Source organism: Spermophilus citellus (assembly GCF_964194105.1).
Source record: "Spermophilus citellus genome assembly, chromosome: 10".
In the NCBI taxonomy this organism is placed as follows: Eukaryota; Metazoa; Chordata; class Mammalia; order Rodentia; family Sciuridae; genus Spermophilus; species Spermophilus citellus.
In genome coordinates, this window is record NC_138197.1 from 77805975 (window position 1) to 77826211 (window position 20237).

The 20237-nt window shown below is 37.9% G+C and overlaps 1 protein-coding gene across 1 annotated transcript; it reads right to left on the minus strand.

The window, feature by feature from the left end:
* Nucleotides 1-269: 269 nt before the first annotated feature.
* NEMP1 (nuclear envelope integral membrane protein 1) lies at nucleotides 270-19301 on the minus strand. The gene is made up of 9 exons (XM_081311370.1): nucleotides 19157-19301; nucleotides 12722-12846; nucleotides 11519-11735; nucleotides 10113-10185; nucleotides 8598-8691; nucleotides 8030-8144; nucleotides 6232-6457; nucleotides 5265-5438; nucleotides 270-4371 (listed from the first exon to the last, which is right to left on the minus strand). Exons 1-9 carry the CDS (start codon nucleotides 19281-19283, stop codon nucleotides 4194-4196), a joined length of 1329 nt encoding a protein of 442 aa, XP_081167496.1. The 5' UTR covers nucleotides 19284-19301; the 3' UTR covers nucleotides 270-4193.
* Nucleotides 19302-20237: the final 936 nt, after the last annotated feature.

The window sequence follows — 20237 nt, forward strand, 5'->3', positions numbered from 1 at the left end:
TTCCATAAATATGGGAAACTGGCAACTGCACACTGTTAGCAGTTTCTAAAATTCACATTATGAGCTATTCGTTAACATGAGAATGCTGCTCATGCTATAGGAAAGTACAAAAAAAGTGATTTCAACATTTTCAAGTCATCATCAAGAATGTGAAAGAGGAAGATGATATACATGGGCATGGGAAAAGGGACACCAAAGCTACACATTTAGGAAGTCTGTGTGACCACTCCCATTCCTGCTAAAGATGCAGGTCAATATTGGCATGAATCTGTTTTTGTTTGTTTGTTTTTTCCCAGCAAGCTCTGGCTTTTGCAAGGTAAGGCACCAAACACCCTTTTACAGGTAGTAACTGTCTAGAATCCAACTCAATAGCAACCTGAATCCATACATCACTAACATACCATTGGGTCACCATAATTGCATAGGTTCCTCTAAAGAGGAGAAAATAATAATAGTTTCTGCTACATAGAAAGAGAAATAACAATTTGGGGTGCATTTGTCTAATGCAATGGTTATTTACTTGGTTTCAGTTCCTACATAATATTAGGGCACAATAAGTCTGTTCCACTGTCCTTTCCTTGGTTCATATAAAATTCTTAGCATTTCAATATAGGTTATTATCTAACATGTCAGACCTGAGTCCAAAGGAATACTAGGACATTTAATTTCCTTCCCTCCTACTTCAACTTTCACCACTAATTCAAAAAAAAGAGTTATGAGTACATAGTTAGGAATCATTTTTATGCAGGCATCCATCTGAGCCCATCCTTGTGTGTGTGTGTGTGTGTGTGTGTGTGTGTGTGTGTGTGTAACAATAAAAAGATTTGAGGGCCAATTATATAATCCATTCCTAAGCCTCTTATTTTTTGGATATCAGGACCTGGGGGGACTATCTGGTCTATCTGGATCCTTTAATTCATCAAACCTCTATCAGATATACCCAGTGGAGACTGAGTTAAAGGAAACTTAGTGGACAGAGGGCTGGCCCCTAGAATGGGATGTACTCTCACAGAATGGTACATGTAGGATCCAAAAAGCTATCATTAACAGAATTCCCTTTGCAAAAAACTTAAAAATCACAAATTTGAGGGGAGAAACAAAGTACTTTGGTGTGATGAAGACTGATAGGAATTTCTTATTAGAAGGTCCTGGAATGGGTAAGTTTTTCTTGATTTTGGTAATGTGTTCTGTTGCACTCACAAAAACAATGAGGAAATGAAAGGAAAACATTTTAGGCTAGTTGCCTCTCTGTGTTCCCAGTAATGGGAGTCATGCTCTACACAACTTTGTCAGACCGATTAGAGGCAATAGATTTCCAATGCTGATGAGACCCTGAGCCCCAGAGCCAATTTACAGCTTGATAGTTGGCAAGCAAGACGCTGACGTGGCAGCAGACATGGCTCCAATGTCCATCTCACCCCACAGTTATCCCTTCAATCCTTCTTGATGAGATTGGTCTGAGAGATGAGACTGTGCTGAAATTGCAAGAGCTATATAACTGCCAGAGAAAATTAAATAGGGGCTTCAAGTAGTGACTGAGCCAGCAGACTAAGTGGCCATGAGGGAGACAAGAACAGTTCCTAAAGAAGGTTTACAGAGTCAAGCAATCTCCAGGCAGGGCTCTGAAGTATAGCCACACAAGCAGGCAGGGCAAGGACATGCTCCACACCAAAAAAGCACCGTCCTTCACTGTCTGAGAGCAACTCTCATGCTGCAGGGCAACTGTCATTTCCTGCAACTCAGTTCTCAACTACCAGACAGGGAGAAATAAAATAGTTTGATTTTATTCATCCCAAATTCAAGCACAGTGAAAAATTGGTCTTGGTATGGAAACTATAGTTCACGAGGAGTTTACTATACAGAAAAGGGAGAGCATTTCCTAACTTCACAATGCCTTTCTCATGAAAATAAGACATGAGTCAGGAAAAGTCACCTTAGAGGAAAGCTACCACCTCCTTAGGAGTTGTTCTGGGGAAGGCACCAAAATCCCCATAGAGTCCTGAGACCATCCACACAGTTGGAATTACTTCTTCAAATCAACTTATGTTCACATATGCTAGATCTCAAATTCTATAAATAAGGTAAAAGAACACTTCAGAGGGTGTGTGTGTGTGTGTGTGTTTAATGCTGGGGATTGAACCCAGGGCTTCATACATGCTAGGCAATTACTCTACCATTGAGGTACATGTCCAGCCCCTTGGAGGTTTTAGTAGTACTTTAGAGAAATAAAATTTAACCATGTACACAATTTACAAAGGCATAAAATTTTCCCAATATAAAGTTCCTTTACTCTGTGACTTTAAGACATCTGCCCAAATATTGCTCATTTTTCACTTTCTATTATTTGTCTCTTTCTGCCAATTGAGGTAGTTGTCACTTTAGGATAGTTTAAGGCTCCAGGGAACCCTGATGGAAATAATCGACTGGCCACCTGGAGGGGAGACTCAGAGCTGATATTTTAGAAGTTAGCAGTGGAGCCTGGGGCCTTTCAAAACTACACGCTAATAGCTGGTCTGAAAAAGTTGTAAAAGCTTTTTAAAAAAACATCTTTCTTTTCCAAGATCAAGATAAGTCAGGAAATCCAATGTTGTGTACCTTCCATGAGTTTCTATCTTCCTGGGTAAAGGAATTACAGCTTTTTCCAGGGTTCAGGAATGAGGATAACAAAGAACCAAGCAAATGACAGATACTTGGGAATTTGCTCCTTCATAAATGACATTGCTGGCCTAACGGTACTTTCCAATGGCAAAAGAATCTGAAAGTAATGCCACTATAACAAAAGGCAGCATGAACCCCTGATGAGAAATGGAATTACAAATAAGTACGGTATTCTTAGGAAAATGTGTCTTCTCCTGATGGCTAAATAGGCATCAGAGGCATAAAGATAACCTGGAGACCTATTTCCTGGCAAGGCATCAAGAAACTTCACAGATGGTTTTAGGGCTTACAAATTAGCCTAAATCAACAAATTAGCCAGAATGGGAGAGTGCAAGGAGTAAGGAAAGACTGAAAGGAATAGATAAAATGGGCATACAAAGGAAGAAAAAGGGAAAGGAGATAATTTCTTGGTTCCATAGCAACTCAATGTATGTAACACATGAGAGAAAAAAAATGGGGTAAACATCATCATTTCTCCTGGCCAGCAGGAATAATGCTATAAACCAAAGGAAAGATAAGGAAGAAATGAGACAAACTCTCAACTGTATGAAATAGACCCTTCCTCAAAGGGAAAAAGAGTGCAAGGAGGAATAGGAAGAGAAAAAGGCAAATATATTTTTTAAATGGAATTAAATGTTGAATAAAATAAAAAGTTCAAGAGCTCTTCACTATAGAAGAACCTATAGGCATGTTACTAAAAGCAAGCAGGACTCAAGAATATCATGTGTAAGAACTAATTCAAAGCTCAACACAACAGCTCCTAGGGCTTTAATGAATAATCCATAAAAATATCTAGAGGCCAACTGGGCTTATCAGTCTGGAGCATTTGCTGGTTCAGGAACATGAGTTTGATATATTTTAAAAAACACATTTGTTTAAAAGACAAGACAGGCGCTGTGACTATAGATCAGTGGCAGAGCACTTGCCTAGCATGTGTGAGGCACTGGGTTCAATCCTTAGCACCACATAAAAATAAAATAAAATAAAGGCATGCTGCCCATCTACAACTACAAAAAAAAAAAAAAAAAAAAGACAGAAAAAAATCCATTTTCCTCTCAAAACAGTTAAATCAAGGATTATTCTAAAGTCACTGTAATAAAAGCAGAAAGCGAAGGATGTTCAGACTTATGGATTTCTCTCTGGAAGATGCAGCCTCTAGTCTGAAAGCCCTACTTACAATTCTCATTTTAGAGGACCAGCCAGTGACAGAAATGTCATGATCAAATCAACTTTCAAAGAGGAGCTAGAATGCCATGCTGGCTGTAACCTTCCAGTTTTTTTAGAAACAGAAAAGTGGGCTAATAACTTAACAGATGGAAAGCACACTACCATAGCATTCACTTTGTCCACTCTCCCTCCTTAGGGATCCCACAGAGACTACCACAATCATTCCCAGAGAGATCTACTCAGGCCTCTCATTTAATTTCTGCACTATCCTTCAACCTGCTATAAAGGCCTGTAAGAAATGCACAGTGCTTGCAACACAACCACTGACGCACCAAATCAGTCTACATGAAAATAAATAACCTCCACACTTAAGTCAGGAAATTGTTCTGTGTGGCAATGAGGAGCTGAGAACCTGAGTCCTCCTCCTCCTCCTCAGAAGTTGCTTCCTCATCCTGGGCAATAATGCTCCCTAATCCATATTCCTGTTCATGGACGGAAACTTCATTTGGTGTGAGGTGGAACGAACCTTCTACAAAGTCAGCAAATCTGGAAAAGAGAAGGTAATATTCATTAGGAATCTGCCTTCTGTCCTTTTAAAAAATATATTTTTTTTATTTATGTGTTTTAGTTGTAAATGGACACAATACTTTATTTTACTTATTTATTTATTTCTATGTGGTGCTGAGGATCGGACCAAGTGCCTCACACATGCTAGGCAAGTGCTCTACCACTGAGCCACAACTGCAGCCCAGCCTTCTGTCCTTTCTAGTTGTCCTTCAATAAGAACAAATCACAACACCTGTTATGTTCACAACTCAAATTATAATGAGTCTAGTCAATATCCCTGTCTTTACTCTGACAGATAAATGGAGTAAAGCAAGAAACAGAGAGAAAGGAAGGCTGGGATCATAGGCCAACCTTCCCTGCAACCCTATTCTCCTGAATAAGCACTAGCCTGTCCTTTTTAGTCACGGAAGTGCTAAGGTTCCTTGAGTCACCATATTCCTGATAAGAGATGATTAGGGGCATTACACAGTTATTTTTGTTTATGGCCCTATAAACTTCATGCTGTCAGGATTCCAAATTGAAGCTTTGCATACTCATTGGTATAACTACTCCCAAACAAAAAGGAAAAGGAAAAAGAACAAGAAAAAAGAAAAACCAACTCAGGGAACAATGTAAAACTTTCATAGTACAGACATAATATGGAATCATCCCACCTCAGTGTTATAAATAAAAGGTAAGGCAGGTAGTTCCTTGGGGAAAGTGGGGAAAGAGGAAACAGGTTACTGATATAGGTATCTTTCTCTTGACTACCCTTAGATTAACAATAAACAAAGGCCACAAATACAACATGACTATCTAGAGTATGATCTCTGTTAGAATTCAAGGTCACAATTACCCTGATAGATACTTAGCTTATCTGGCTAAGAGTTTACCTTTTTGGAGACTGGATTCGAGAAATAGTCTTCCAAGCAGAACAGTCTGGACTGTTACAAAATTCTCGGAGCTCCTCTAAAGCCCTTCGGGTCTCTACCTCTCCTTGTATCCGATATTCTTCTTCTGACAGGAGACGAGGGGGGACAGGCTTTTCTGTTGCCTTACACATCTTTCTGTGCTCACCAAAATAATATCATGAATCATTAATCAGTAACCTATATTCATCCTTACTTCTAGAGCCCTTCAGCAGACCAAGCATACAGCAGACAATCTGAACATTTTAATAAGAGTCATCACTCCCACTTTTTTCCATAGACATCCTTAGTTATGATGGATCCTGACATATTAAATTACAAATGAAAAGTCGGAATAGTCATTATTATTCACTAATGTGAATAAATTCATTTATCTTCCAATAAATAATAAACAAAGTATTTATTTCCTGATAAATAGAAAAACAGCAAGAAAACAATGTTATAATATTGTGGTCTGTTAACTTCATTCCTCAAACTGAAGGTATCACTCTATCTGAAATAGAACAACCACTGATAATCTCAGAATCCATGACCATTTCATATTCACTATGCAAAGTGATAACATGCTATGAATTACATCTTAAAATAAGATTAGGACTTCCAGAGCAATTTGATCCCCAGTGTGAAATAACCTGAAATAAGGTAACCTGAGGTCTGTGGTATAAAAGTGATATAATTTGCACCACCTAGTGGTAACAGGGACACATAACAATTTACTGGATGCTTTTATATAAAATGATTAGAATAAAAATTTTTAAAGCCTAACAGAGTCTAAAAACATAGTCTCAGGAAGAAACAATGTCAGAGAATAACACAGTGACTTCTCATTAACAAAGAGGCTCTCACAGGGCAACGCCTCTGGATCCTTTTGCTACAAACTGTATCCCATACTGCACTGTGTCAATACAAAGTTATACTGCCTTCCAGTCACCTGTAGGTGATGTACAGCCACTGAATAGGGTACTCCAGGTTCTTAGTACACAGTGCAATGATGATAATGGCAAGGGCAATGTGAGGTATCTGGATGCCGGAATACATGAAACCCAGCCCCATCAGTTGCAAGGTCCAGGTCAGCAGGTTGATACTTCGTTCATTCTCCAAGGGCCCATACTTGTAACATACTGCAAAACTCATGAATCCAACTGTGAGGATGTAGCCTATGAGAAAAGTTATCAGAAGAAATTCTTTTTCATCTATACCTGATAAAGATAATATATATGGGAGCAGTACTAAATTCACAATATAGCATCTACAGAAGCAGGAAACTGGATGGGATCTTTACTCAATTTTGCATTTTTCACTATTAGAAAATATAAATATACACTCACCCACACATATAAACACACACTTATATCTTTAATTTTCTATCCTTTTTCTGTTGTACTATTTGGTTCAAATGAACAATAAAGCTACATGTTGAAAAATTCTGAGTTTACTTTTAAAAACCTGAAATATGAAAATATAGATTAATAACCACATAATTTCTCAAATGATAGACTGAGGGTTTCTATCAGCATAACCAAAAAATTCTCATTTTATGGACAAGATTCACTGCAGTCTTCTTTTGAGGAAAATGGGGGTACCGAGGATTGAGTCCAGGGGCACTCTTATCACTGAACTACATATCTCTAGCCCTTTTATTTTTTTACTTTGAGACACGGTCTCACTAACTTCCTCAGGCTGGACTTGAACTTGCAATCCTTTTGCCTTAGCTTCCTGAGTCACTGGGATTATAGGCATAGGCCACCATGACCAGCAGCCCCTGTAGTCTTTTACTTCTTAAACCCTTTAAGTTCCATTGTTCCAAATGAGAGACACCTAAGAAACTTAAATTGGCCAGGTGGCATGGTGGCACATGCCTATAATCCCAGCGGCTCAGGAGGCTGAGACAGGAGGATCACAAGCCAGCCTCAGCAACGACAAGGTGCTAAGCACCTGAGTGAGACCCTGTAAATAAATAAAATACAAAATAGGGCTGGGGATGTGGCTCAATGGTTGAGTGCTCCTGAGTTCAATCCCCAGTACCCATTAAAAAAAAAAAAATCCTTAAATTGTGCAAGAAATATACCACTTATGGTAACTTTTGAAATGAATATTAAGTTTTTACAGTTCTATTCTTTTGAGAAAATAGGTGAATAATTAGAGTATTCTAAAATATATTTCATATATATAAAATATATGCAAAAAATATATGAGCTCTAGATTATTTTACCATACTTTTGTCAATTTCATTGAAATATACAGAGTTGGGGCTGGGGATGTGGCTCAAGCGGTAGCGCGCTCGCCTGGCATGCGTGCGGCCCGGGTTCGATCCTCAGCACCACATACCAACCAAGATGTTGTGTCCGCCGAAAATTAAAAAAATAAATATTAGAAATATACAGAGTTGAAAACTTGGAACTTAATGAGTTAGGTCTTCATGTACTTAAAATATAATTATATTAACAAAGTCAATTTTATCACTTGTCAGAAAGATACTTTTTGTGCAAAGAGAAGTGCATTTATAAATACCAACAAATTAAAATCTGCTCCATAATACCTGCATTTTAATTTAAAATAGGGTAGTAATGGTGGAGATGTTTAAAATAAATGGAAAACTATGATTTTTCAAATTAATCAAATGACATAAACTATTAACTCTTTGTAAGCAGGCAACATCTTTTAATGATCAAATTAACTAAAATAGCCTACAAACATGCAAAAAGAGAAGCAAAACCGACAACACTTACTTAAAAGATACTGCCAATAACACCTCCAGATCTCTTGTAAATTCTTAAAAACTAGCTGAATGAGGTACAGAGAAAAGGACCAGCCTCCCACCAGGATGACGTAAATGGGACTTTTCTAAGAGAGTAAAAGTGAAAGCAAAAGTTACAACAGACTTTCCATACATAAAAGAAGCAAAATGGAATTATGATTTTTTTCTTAAAACTCAACCTACTCAAAATGCACAAAAAACACATCTCTTAAAAAGATGTCCTTTATATCTAAAAGGTACAGTCTGCAAGGAACACTAGGAAAATGAGATGCTAAATAACTTAAAAGCCTGGCTATGCAATTAGAAAACAGAAAAGTGACTTCACACTCCCACTGAGCACAGGATTTTAAATAAAGAGAGTTTTGTATATAATCAGGCTTCAAGTTTCATCAAGGAAAGTACCTTTCAGAATCAAGGAAAGAGTAAGGCATTCACTCTGTCATCAATGCAAATTTTCAATGTTCTAAGATTACCTAAGAAAACAGGCCTTCAGCTATTCTGAGTTCATCCTAACTGCGTATGAAGATTCTGCTACTTACCCTGGGCATGAATTTGGATAGTATAAAAATGATAATTAGTAGAGAAGCCACAATTCCCACACTCATCCCCGTGGAATAGTAGAAAACTTGACTCCTGCAGAGAAAAAATTTATTTCATGACTGTTGGTATATACTCTGTACACAGCATTATTGAAGCCAGGGCAACTAACCAGCCAAAGGATTATTTTTTTTTAAAGATATGAGATTAGAGTAGGTATTTACCAAAAACTTGAGGTCAGAGAATTATAAAGACTGATACAATATAGTTGCTGGGAGATTATGAAGATTATTATCAATGAGGTCCTCTCAAATATATCCCCACAATAAATAACTCTACTTGATCTTCCACTCACATCCCCAATCTCTCTCCCAACCCAATTCTTTTTTTTTTTTAATATTTATTTTTAGTTGTAGTTGGACACAATACCTTTGTTTTATTTATTTATATGTGGTGCTGAAGATTGAACCCAAGGCCTCGCAGGTGCTAGGCGAGTGCTCTACTGCTGAGCCACAACCCCAGCCCCCAACACAATTCTTATTAAGAATCTCTCTTCTGGGGCTGGGGATGTGGCTCAAGCGGTAGCGCGCTCGCCTGGCATGCGTGCGGCTCGGGTTCGATCCTCAGCACCACATACCAACAAAGATGTTGTGTCCGCCAAGAACTAAAAAATAAATATTAAAAAAAAAATTCTCTCTCTCTCCTCTTAAAAAAAAAAAAAAAAAAAAAGAAAAAGAATCTCTCTTCTGAGGAACAACTCAGCTTCTCTGGAGAGAAGGAAGGAATGAGAATACTGCCCAAGTAGACAGTAAAAACTAAAACCAAACTGACTATCCAGAAAGATAAATTAACCTTTCATGGGTCCTAGAACAGAAAGGTCCTACTTCCATTCCAGGTACTTTCTTCAATTATTTCCCACTCTCTGTGAGTTTCTCTTAGGATCCCCCAAAGTAAGGAAAAATTTCCACCAACTCCACTTCATTCCAACTTCAAATTTTAATTTTTAATCTTTCATTCACTATTCCACAAATATTTTTTACTTCATATATACATAATGATGATTGTACCTTTATCCAATGTTTTCTTAGTTATCCATATTTTCTTTGCATCTGTACATAACAGTTTCACCTCTCTCAGTAGGTAAAAAAGAAAAGCAATGTACAGCAGCTTATGTTTGTCTCCTTACATGTGAACAGTATGAAACTCATCAACATATGACCCTGTAAATATGAGACCTTCAAGTATTAACTCTAACAGTAAAAAGGATAATGACAGTCACCTTTATAGTAACTGTCTAACTCCTATTAGCCCTCCGTGGGTCTACTCAATGGGAGAATTTCATTATTAACATTGCTATTCAAATCAGAAAACAACAAAAATCACAACACATGTTATTTTAAAAATATACAAGCAGGCAACATCTAAGACATATAGGCCTGAAGGGGGGATGGCAGTACTTATGGCTTTTATGATAAAAGTCAGACCTTTTCAAGCTGTACATTAGCCTTCAAACCTACCTGCTCAATAAGTCTCCACAAAAAAACAACATAAGTCCAAGGAGGAAAATGAGGAATAGTTTGGGGTCAAATCCTGAAATAAATAAAGATTTTTTTCTTAAAAGGGGAGCCAAACAGTTTAAGGCATTATAAAATAAAAGGCAGTTTTAACATTATTGGTCAGCTACAATAAAATAAATACAAATAGCCCACCTAAACAGCATTGTAAATTCCACACAAAGCCTGGGCACTCTTTCAAAGAGAGAATATAATTAGGTTTCTGCTTAATCTACTTTTCTGAAGATCTTACTTATATTTAAGTATATACCTACTTAAAGCTACCTGGACTAAGGCTCAAAGAAGCTAAGCTTCACTTTGGACCAAATTAGACACAGTGACATAGCACTTCAAGCAATGCCCACAAGAGGTCTCTACCACTCTTTATACCCTTAAGTTACAGCACAGAAGTTAGTAAATTTGCCTAGAACTCTGGGTCTGAGCCTCCTGTTTCTTTCTGACTGCTTGTCTTGCCGAATCTCCTTCTTTTCTTTGCTACATAGCACTGTGCTGGAAAAAGCTACCTGTCAAATACATCTTGCCCAAGACCAGAGAGCCCAAGCAAAGACCCCTTAATAGCATACCAGAGACTCCTACAGCTTTTACATTCAAGAGCTCTGAATCTACGGGAAGCCCACAAACTGAGCCAGAGGGCTTAGTAAATGTAGAAGGATACACCGAAAAACAGCTATACCACCATGGAACTCTAGGACTTTGGAAGGGCATAATCTATTTTTGTAGCAAAAACCTAGAAACATGTCTACTATTCACAATATGCCAGGATCCCAGGTAATAACCAGGGAAAACCCAAGTTGGAGAGAACTCAACAAAATCCATCTCCTCTAAAATTTTCTCAGATATCTTCAGAGAAGGAAAAACATTTCCCAGCTCCACTGAATAAGTCTTAAACTGCAATGGTCTTTACTTACAGTTCCACTCTTTTTATTTGTGAATTACTAATAATCAATTTTATCTTTCTTTGGTTTTTATTATTTAACCACTAGAGTCTTCAAATACAGGACAGCTACCTTTGTCTAGAAGTGTCTAGAAGGCATAAACATAACTGACTCACTGTAAGAGTACTATGCATATCAGCTCAGGGCCATTGGCAGTATTAGAAATGCAAGACCTCACAATTTTAGGAAGGAGGTACTCAGAATGGCCTGAGGTAGTGTCTCGATTCTAGGTCTAAAGAGTCTTATGTGGGTGGAGTCTTTGTGAACAGTTTGGAGCTATGGTACACTCAGGGCTATAATCAGAACCAAAAGGGAGCCATCTTGGGTGGACTTGTCTGTCTCACTAATTATACCCTCCAGAACTCACTCCCTTCTCAATCTAGAATCCATCAGAAAAACAGGGGTGAGACTTACTCCTGGTCACAATGACACTGTACTTGGCGTCCTCTATAATTTCAACTTTAAGGCAGGTTTTTGTGCTGTATAGACCCACGTTAATATAGGTGTCATTCAATTTCTCTTTTAAAAAAGAGGAAAAAAAGTTCCAGATACTGAACTGCTCGAGCTCCTTCAATTTCTCCTCATTGTCCACCTGGGTGACTCGGACCAATGTGGAACTATTTACCCGGATCTGTAACACAAGTAAATCAGGATGAGAAAGAAGGAAGTAGGTTTTTAAAATTTTCACAAATAAAATTTTTAAAAACCCTTAGGTAAATAAATCAGTAGTGGTCAGTTTTCTACAAGGCTTATCAGAAATATAGAGATACAGCAGCTAAAACATAGTTGGGCAAATAACACTGCACATGGCACAGAAAGGAAGTTGTTAGAATGTCTTCTTGTTAACATGATCTGAATCTACTATTAGGCCAGAACATAGTGGGGTGAAAGACTCTCAAGCTGAGTTATCACTACAGCTACTTATAAGAGATCATACAAAGAAAGGATCTAGATTATTAAGAAAATTACCAGTCATAAACAGCCCCAGAATACTAAAAATGTTTCCCATAATGACAGGCTGAGAAGTTCAACCTATTGTTGCAAATCACTGATTATGTGTAAATGCTGATTATAATGTACCCCAGATGGAGTATGATTTTTATACGAGACAATAAAAATAGAGAATTAAAAAAAGAAAACAAAAACCACAAGCCCACTCATAGGTTTTTGAGGTGAACAACAAATACCCTTATCAGTAACTATACTTATAGTAGCAGCAACATTTTCAAAAGGACTCATTTTGTTCAATCACTATTACAGCCAGACACTCTTGCTTGCCAGGTGACTTAACAGTGTTATGAAATAAGTAAGACCAAAGTCATTTTACCAAGGGGAAACTTCAGCTCAGGTGGTTTATAAAACATCTTTTGTAGAATCAAAATAGAACAGGGGCAGCAAGGCAAGAGTTTACGTCCTGACAGGCATGCCAGTTTCCAGCCCAAAGAAGGTATAAGGGCTTTAAAAAGAGAGAGGTGTGTTTATGTGCATACTGCCAAAAGGAAGAAAGGGGAGGAAGCTTCTTTGGGAAAAGGAGAAAGGAAGTTTACCTCAAGTCATAGTACTGTAAGCTTCTTAAGGGAGCTGAGATGCCCCTGCGAGGGGCTTCCAAATTATTACCTGTATCCGTGTCCATATATCATGCCACTTTGGGACAAGCACATTTTTATAACAGAACTGTTGGCTGGTACTCATACTATAAACTCGGGATTCCTGAAGCATGATCACATTTACATCAATTCCAGCTTTATGCAAAGAAAGGAAACAAAAATTAAATATAACAGAACAACCTAATAACTGTAACTCATTTCATAAGAAGAACTAAACTAACCACTTTCTTAAACTTGGAGCTGAAATATCAGCCAGACCAAGAAACAAAACTAAAATGGAAGAATAAGGCAGAATCTTATTTCTGTTCCATTTAATTGTGTGCAGGTCTGCGTGCACTCAGGATTAAACCCAGGGCCTCAAGCATGCTAAGAACACAATCTACCACTCAATCCCAAAATTTTATTATTTAAATATTACAAATAGTCATTAACTCAGAATAAGTATTAACTACTATTAAGTGTTTATTATCATAGAGTGCTGTTTCATTTAACCCTCTTAACAGTGCTATGAGAGATATTTCCATAATGCCTAGTTTACAAATGAGGAAACGAATATTGAAGAAAGGTTAAGTAATTTGTCCAAAGTTAGACAGCTAGTAAACAGCCTAATGGTGAGAGTCACAACCAGGTCTGACTACAGCTTTAACCATGTTATCCTGCTTTTCCTGTAATGGGATAACTAAAGTAAGCTAAAGTAACCCCATATATTGATTTTTCTAGATACCCTGAATAGGACAAACTAACAGAAGTTTTCTTTGTTTTTGTTTTTAATAAGTCTTTAAGAAGAAACTAAAAGATTGCAAAGTTGCTGTTTATTCCAGCTGTTTCAAGTTTTAAGAGCAGCCAATATGCAGTCCCTCTGATTTATCAAAATGGAAGATTCTCCCCTCAGTTTGTATTCATCCTTAGCTAATTCAAGGTTTAAGAGTGACCATTCAGCTAGGTGTGGTGGCACATCTGTAATTCCAGCTACTTGGGAGGCTGAAGCAGGAGGATGGCAAGTTCTAGGCCAACCTGGGCAATTTAGTGAAACCTTGCCTCAAAAATAGAATTTTTTAAAAAGGGTTGGGGATGTAGTTCAGTAGTAGAGAGCTTGCCTAGCATGTGCAAGGCCCTGGGCTTAATCCCCACTACAGGGGTCAGAGAGGGGAGTGACCAGTTTCCTATACTTTCCCATTCAATTTTGTTCACATTCCTGTTTTAAACACATGCATTTAATTTTTTTTTTTTTCCCAGTGCTGGAGATTGAATCTAGAGCCTCACACCTGGAGTAAAGTCCTCTCCCACTGAGCTGCATCTCCACCCTGTAACTTCTTTCTAAAGTTCTATGTTTTGCATACCAATTTATCAAATTCTATCAACTGAAATTTAGTTATCACTTTGGTTCTTGATATAGTATAAAGGTGGGGAAATTCAAATAAGCTAGAAAATAAATAAATAAAAAATACAAAAATCTTGATCAAATCTTAGAAAGTCAAAATTACACACACACAAAAAGCACTGATGCCTACCACTGAGTCCAAATGGTTTGGGGGTGAAGCTAAGACCAATTTTGATTTCACATTTAGTCTTTTAGCAAAAAAACTACAAAACTCAGAAGAAAACATAGGTGTACATCTTTATGACCTCAGATTAGGTAACGGTTTCTTAGATATAACTGTAAAGTATAAGCAACTAAAGAAAAACTAGGTAAACTGACTTCACCCAGCACCAAAAAAAGAAAACCAACAACAACAAAATATTGCTTCAAAAGACACTATCAAGAAAGCGAAAAGACTAACCCACAAAATAGGAGAAAATATTTGCAATCGTGTATGGTTTAGTATCCAGAATACAAAAATAACTATTACAACTCAACAACAACCCAATTTTTTAAATAAGCAAAGGATGTGTATACATTTTTCCAAAGAAAATACACAAATGTCCAATAAACACATGAAAAGAGATTCAACATCATTAGTCATTAGGGAAATGCAAATCAAAACCATGATGAAATACTATTTCACACCCATCAGAATGGTTATATTAAAAAAGAGATCAATAACAAGTATTGGTTGATGATATGGAAAAATTAGAACCTCCATATATTGCTAATGGTAATGGAGAAGTTTGGTAGTTCCTCAAAAGTTATCATACAATTCCACTGCTAAGTATATACTCAAGAGAACTGAAGAAATGTGTTCACATGAAAACATATGAATGAATTTTCACAGCCCATTATCCAAAACAACCAAAAAGTAGAAACAACCCAAATGTCCACCAACGGAAAGAACAGATAAGCAAAATGTAGTATATCCATACAATGGATATTATTCAGCCATAAAAAGAAATGAAGTATTGATATATGCTACCAGACAGATGAATTTGTTGGGCTTGGTAGTATATGCCTACAATCCCAGTGACTTGGGAGGCTGAAGCAGGAGGCTCATATATTCAAGGCCAGCCTCAGCAACTTAGTGAGACCCTCAGCAACTTAACAAGACTCTATCTCAAAAAAAAAAAAAAAAAAAAAAAAAATTAAAAAGGACTGTGGATATAGCTCAGCACTTCTGGGTTCAATTCCCAGTACCAAAAAGAAAAGATAGATGACTATGGAAAACATTACACTGCATAAAAGGAATCAGACACACACGCATGCACACACACACACACACACACACACAACAACAACAACAACAGAAAGCCACATATTGTACAATTCTGTTGATACAAAATGTCTAAAAGAAGCAAATCCACAGTGACAGGAAATAGATTAGTAGTTGCCCGGGGCTAGAAGGAGAGGGGAATGGGTAGTATATAGAGTTCCATTTTGGAGTGACTAAAATTTTATGTAATTAGACAGTGGTGATGTTGGCAAAACCTAGTGAAACATTAAAAACCACTGAAGAGAGAATCTTATGGTGTATAAATTTATATCTCAATTTTTTAAAAAATTAGGTCTTTATAAACTATCAATTTCTCACTAGGGTTATACAATAGTAATTTGGATTTCCTCCAAGTCTTTCCTAAAATGAAGCCTTTTCAAAGTCCTGTTGACACTTATCTCCCTAACAAGCCTACAAATATACAAAAAGAATACCCAGTCACAAATATAGCTCAAGTTAATTTTCTTATGAAGAGTGAAGAGTAAGGTTACATAAAACGTTAAACATACTGTATTTACAAATGTGTTGAGGCCTGCAAAAACACTGCAAAGTTAAACAAGAACATCGGGAAGTTAAAGTTAAACAAGAACTGATTACTTTGTTAAAATAATATACAGTCTATTTACAAATCCCTAAGCAAAAACATGCACCTGTGCAGAAAAAGAAAAAAAAAAAACACTTATTAATCCTTTCTCTCCCACAGCACCAAATAATATGACATAACACTTTTCTAAGTCTATTATTACTTTCAAAAGGGTAGTTAGATACAAATAATGCATCAGTACCACAGGACATTTGAAAAAATGTCAGGAAAAAACATCACTGTTTTTCTTTTGTTTGATTGTTTTGGTGCCATGGATTGAACCTGGGGCGCTTAACCACTGAGCCATATCCCCAGCCCTTTTTTATATTTTACTCAGAGACAGGGTCTTGCTAAATTGCTTACAGCTTCTCCAGGTTGCTGAGGCTGGCTTTGAAGGGATCCTCCTGCTTCAGCCTCCCAAACTGCTGGGATTACAGGCACATGGCACCACGCCCAACACCATCATTTTAACAGTAACCTTAAAGTTTTCCAAAGCCACATTCCTAAAGAAATAAAACTGTCCTATAAGACCCAATGCCAGAATTAATAAAATCTAGTTTTTTTCTTTTCCTGAGTCCCATACTATTCAAGGGGGAAAAATGAATAAATAAATAAACCTCTTCGATAGTAACCTCCAAGAGTAATCAGCACCTTGGCTAGCCATATCCTTGGAAATGAACTGAGGGGGACAATATGACAATTCGGCCTTAGGGAATAATCTGCAGAAACAAGCAGGACTCCAGATACAGATTAATATTTTTAGAAATATACAACTAAACCAAATGACCTTATATATATTAGTACCTTGTATTTCCCATAGCAAAATAACATACATCACTTTTCCTTCCCTCCTCAAAGTGAGTTAGCCTGCATGTTAAAAAGCAGAATAAATTAAAGTCAGGCGTATAATTCAATAGAGCACTTGTCTAGCATGTATGAGGCCCTGGGTTAGATCTCAAGGACTGCAAAATGATAAAAATAAAAACTAGCAAACATTAAAGAGCAGAACAAATTAAACATTCAGGAAAACAACTTCTAACCTCCCAGAATTTACTGAATAATAAATTGCTAACTGTATTACCTATAAAGTACCTATTCAAAGATTAATAATTAGGGGCTGGGCTCAAGTACCTAAAGAGAATGGAGTACTATTTCAAAAGACAGGTAGTAGCACCAGGTAGCAGGGTGCTTAGCTAGCCTGCACAAGGCCTGGGTTTAATCCCAGTTCTGCAAAAAAAACAAAAAAATAATAAAATCATGTGAAAAAGACCAGAATAGAATGTGTTAAAATTGATTACATCTAAATGGAATGAACAATGAGAGTTTTGATTACTTCTTTATGCTTAATTGTACTTGCAAAATATTTAGAACAACTATGTATTACCTTTATAATCAAACATTTCAAAAACATCCAGTGAGGACTGGGGTTGTGGCTCAGTGGTAGAGCACTTGCCTAGGGCAGTGTGACACTGGGTTCAATCCTCAGCACCACATAAAAATAAATAAAATAAAGATATTGTGTCCATCTACAACTAAAAAAAATATTTAATATCCAATGAGGGCTGGGATTGTAGCTCAATTGGTATAGCATTTGCCTTGCACGCGTGAGGCACTGGGTCGATCCTCAGGACCACATTAAATAAAAAAAGAAAGAAAGAAAGAAAGGTGTTGTGTCTGTCTACAACTAAAAAAATATTTTTAAAAATCCAATGAGAAGAAACTAGATCTTTTTTTTTTTTTGGTTGGGGGGGGGGCATTGTGGATCGAACCCAGGGTTTTCTACCACTGAGCTACATCACTAGCCCTTTTTATTTTAAGAGAGTAACTTGCTAAATTGCCCAGGCTGGACTTGCTATCCTTCTGCCTCAGTCTCCCAGTAGCTAAGATTACAGGCATGTGCCACCAGTACACCACTACTACCTATCTTTTGCAATAATATTTCATTCTCTATTACATGATGGCTCTTTGTAGCTGCCACCCACATAATATATCAGGCTGTACAGAACAAAAATCATCCCCAAGTTTACTTTTCTCTAAGCCAAGAAGTTCCTGTTCCTCTCAACAAATCTGCAGGGCTCAGAAAGAAAAAAAGAAACTTCAAAGAGAAAGAAACTTCTAACTGAGTGCTTAATATTTTCTCCTTTCTACACCCCACAATTTCATTTTAGAAGTTCAATCTGATAATAGCCTTTAAATGCCATTGTAGGCCCTGACTCTGTAAAAGTACATTCCTGAATACTTATTCCCCTCTCCCTAGGAGGAAAAGTTTTCAGAAGGATGCTGCAGTTTGGAACTAGATCTTTGAGTGCTGATATGACGCCTTAATCCTAAATGACAGCAGAAGATAAACATGAACCTAAAAGGAAAAATGAGAGTGCATTGCATGTATTTACAAGATAAGATTATTTTTACTCTCCTCCTCCGTTTCCACTCCCTCCAGTGGAAGCTTGGGAACCCCACTTATTTTTCTATCATGAATTTAACAAAGGTTAAAGGAAGTTTCTAAAAAACACACTTTAAGATTTCTGGATTCGAGTGAAAAGCTTCCTTCCCAATCCCAAACTGTCAGTCCAGCTAGCAGATATCAAACACATGTGTTTGAAGGAATCCACAAATTTCCGAAAAGAAACCCATTGATGTTAAATAGCACTAGTATCTTTTTTGGGAAACTGAAGTATAATGACCTCAGGTCCGTTAAATAGGGCAGTTATGGGACAGGGTCTTAAAAGAGCAGATGTTAAAGAACAATGTATTTCTGTAAACTCTAGGGACCTATTCTACCGCCCATGCTCCTGCTCCTGACCGCACTGGCTGAGAAGGTGTTTGCTAATTTGCTAAATAAATGTGATCCTCCCTTTCATGAGGCCTCTCCCCCATCCCCGAAAGGTCCCGGGATCTTATTCCTTTTAACCTAGAATCTCGAGAGGACCCCAGCAGCGTGGCAAAGTCCCCACGGCCAATTCTCACTCAGCGCAGGCCTCTTTTTCCAGTGTTCGCCAAAAGATTCCAGGATCCTCCACTCTTGGGGAGCTCCCCAAGGCCTCCCAAGGGCCCTAACCCACCAGTCCCGAAGGGGCTTCCCCCCGCACCCCGGGCTACTCCACAGAGCCATCGCCCCTCTGCAGAGTAATGGCCCACGCCTTCAGGGCAAGACCCACTTTTCCAAAAATAAACCCTTCCGCCCCCACCCCCAAAGCAGCTGCTGCCCGGGTGGTACCTGAGCCGCAGACCAAGCAGCCGGAAAGGACCAAAAACAGCCGCATTGCCCCACCATCCCCGGCCCCCCAGCCCCAGGACCCGGGACCAACAGCCGGCGACACCGCTACTTTGATTCCTCCCGCCATGGTTGCCTTAAGCCGCCTCCTCCTCTCTTGCCTCTCCTCTGCTATTAGCCCCTAACAGGCAGTCTCAACAGCCAGTCAGCTACAAGGCCCTCTCCTAGCCACTAACTTGGAGGGCGGGGCTTCGAGCTCTAATTCCTCCCAGGACCCTAGGAGTCCCGCCCCTTAGCAACTGATGTAAGAGGGCGGGAGAAGCAGCTTTAGCCTATTAGAAAACCGGTTCTCGCCTCACCTTAGCAATGACAACAGGAAGATCCCACCCCTTAACAACATGCTTCCGTTCCCCAGTTTATTTACAAGCGCAATTGATGGCAAGTTTAGCCAATGGAAAACCAGAATTGGCGAAGCCTCCTGGACAAAACTTGGTATTTCCATCGAAACTATCTCAAGTTCCTTCTGCTTTCTTTTTCTTCTTCTTCTTCTTTTTTTAACCATGATCTTTTTGTTATAGGAAGCCTATAATCAAGATCTCTTTATGAATAGAGTCTATTCATGTTTTAAAATAAAACGATTTGGCGAAGTGTGGTCTTCCAAAGTCCTAAATGATTTAAAACAGAAATCACAAAAATTTTGTGTTGTCAGGCATAAATGTTAGAGTTTAAAAATGTGGGGCTGGGGTTGTGGCTCAGAGGTAGAGCGCTCGCCTAGAATGTGCAAGGCTGTGGGTTCGATCCTCAGCACCACATAAAAATAAATAAATAAAACAGAGGTATTGTGTACAAATAAATAATAAATATTAAAAAAAATGTGGCCATATGTCTGGGGATGTAGTTCAGTGGTGGAATGCCATCTTAGTATATGCAAAGCGTTGATTTGGTCCCCACCAACACAAAAATGTCATAGGGATTTTTTTTTAAATAATGTTCAATTCAAAACAAAATTAATTTGAGAATTAAGAAAAGGTCTCTTTACTATTGCCATTTAAGCCAAAGATAGCATGTACAAATATGCCACAGC

Bases quoted from the DNA above. Each gene is read 5' to 3' on its own strand.
- NEMP1 (XM_081311370.1), bottom strand. From the start codon at position 19,283: ATGGCGGGAGGAATCAAAGTAGCGGTGTCGCCGGCTGTTGGTCCCGGG. The intron at 11,736-12,721 runs GTAATAATTTGG...CTTGTGTTACAG, and splicing joins ATATATGGACACGGATACAG to ATCCGGGTAAATAGTTCCAC. The intron at 10,186-11,518 runs GTAAGTCTCACC...TATTTATTTCAG, and splicing joins CAGTGTCATTGTGACCAGGA to GATTTGACCCCAAACTATTC.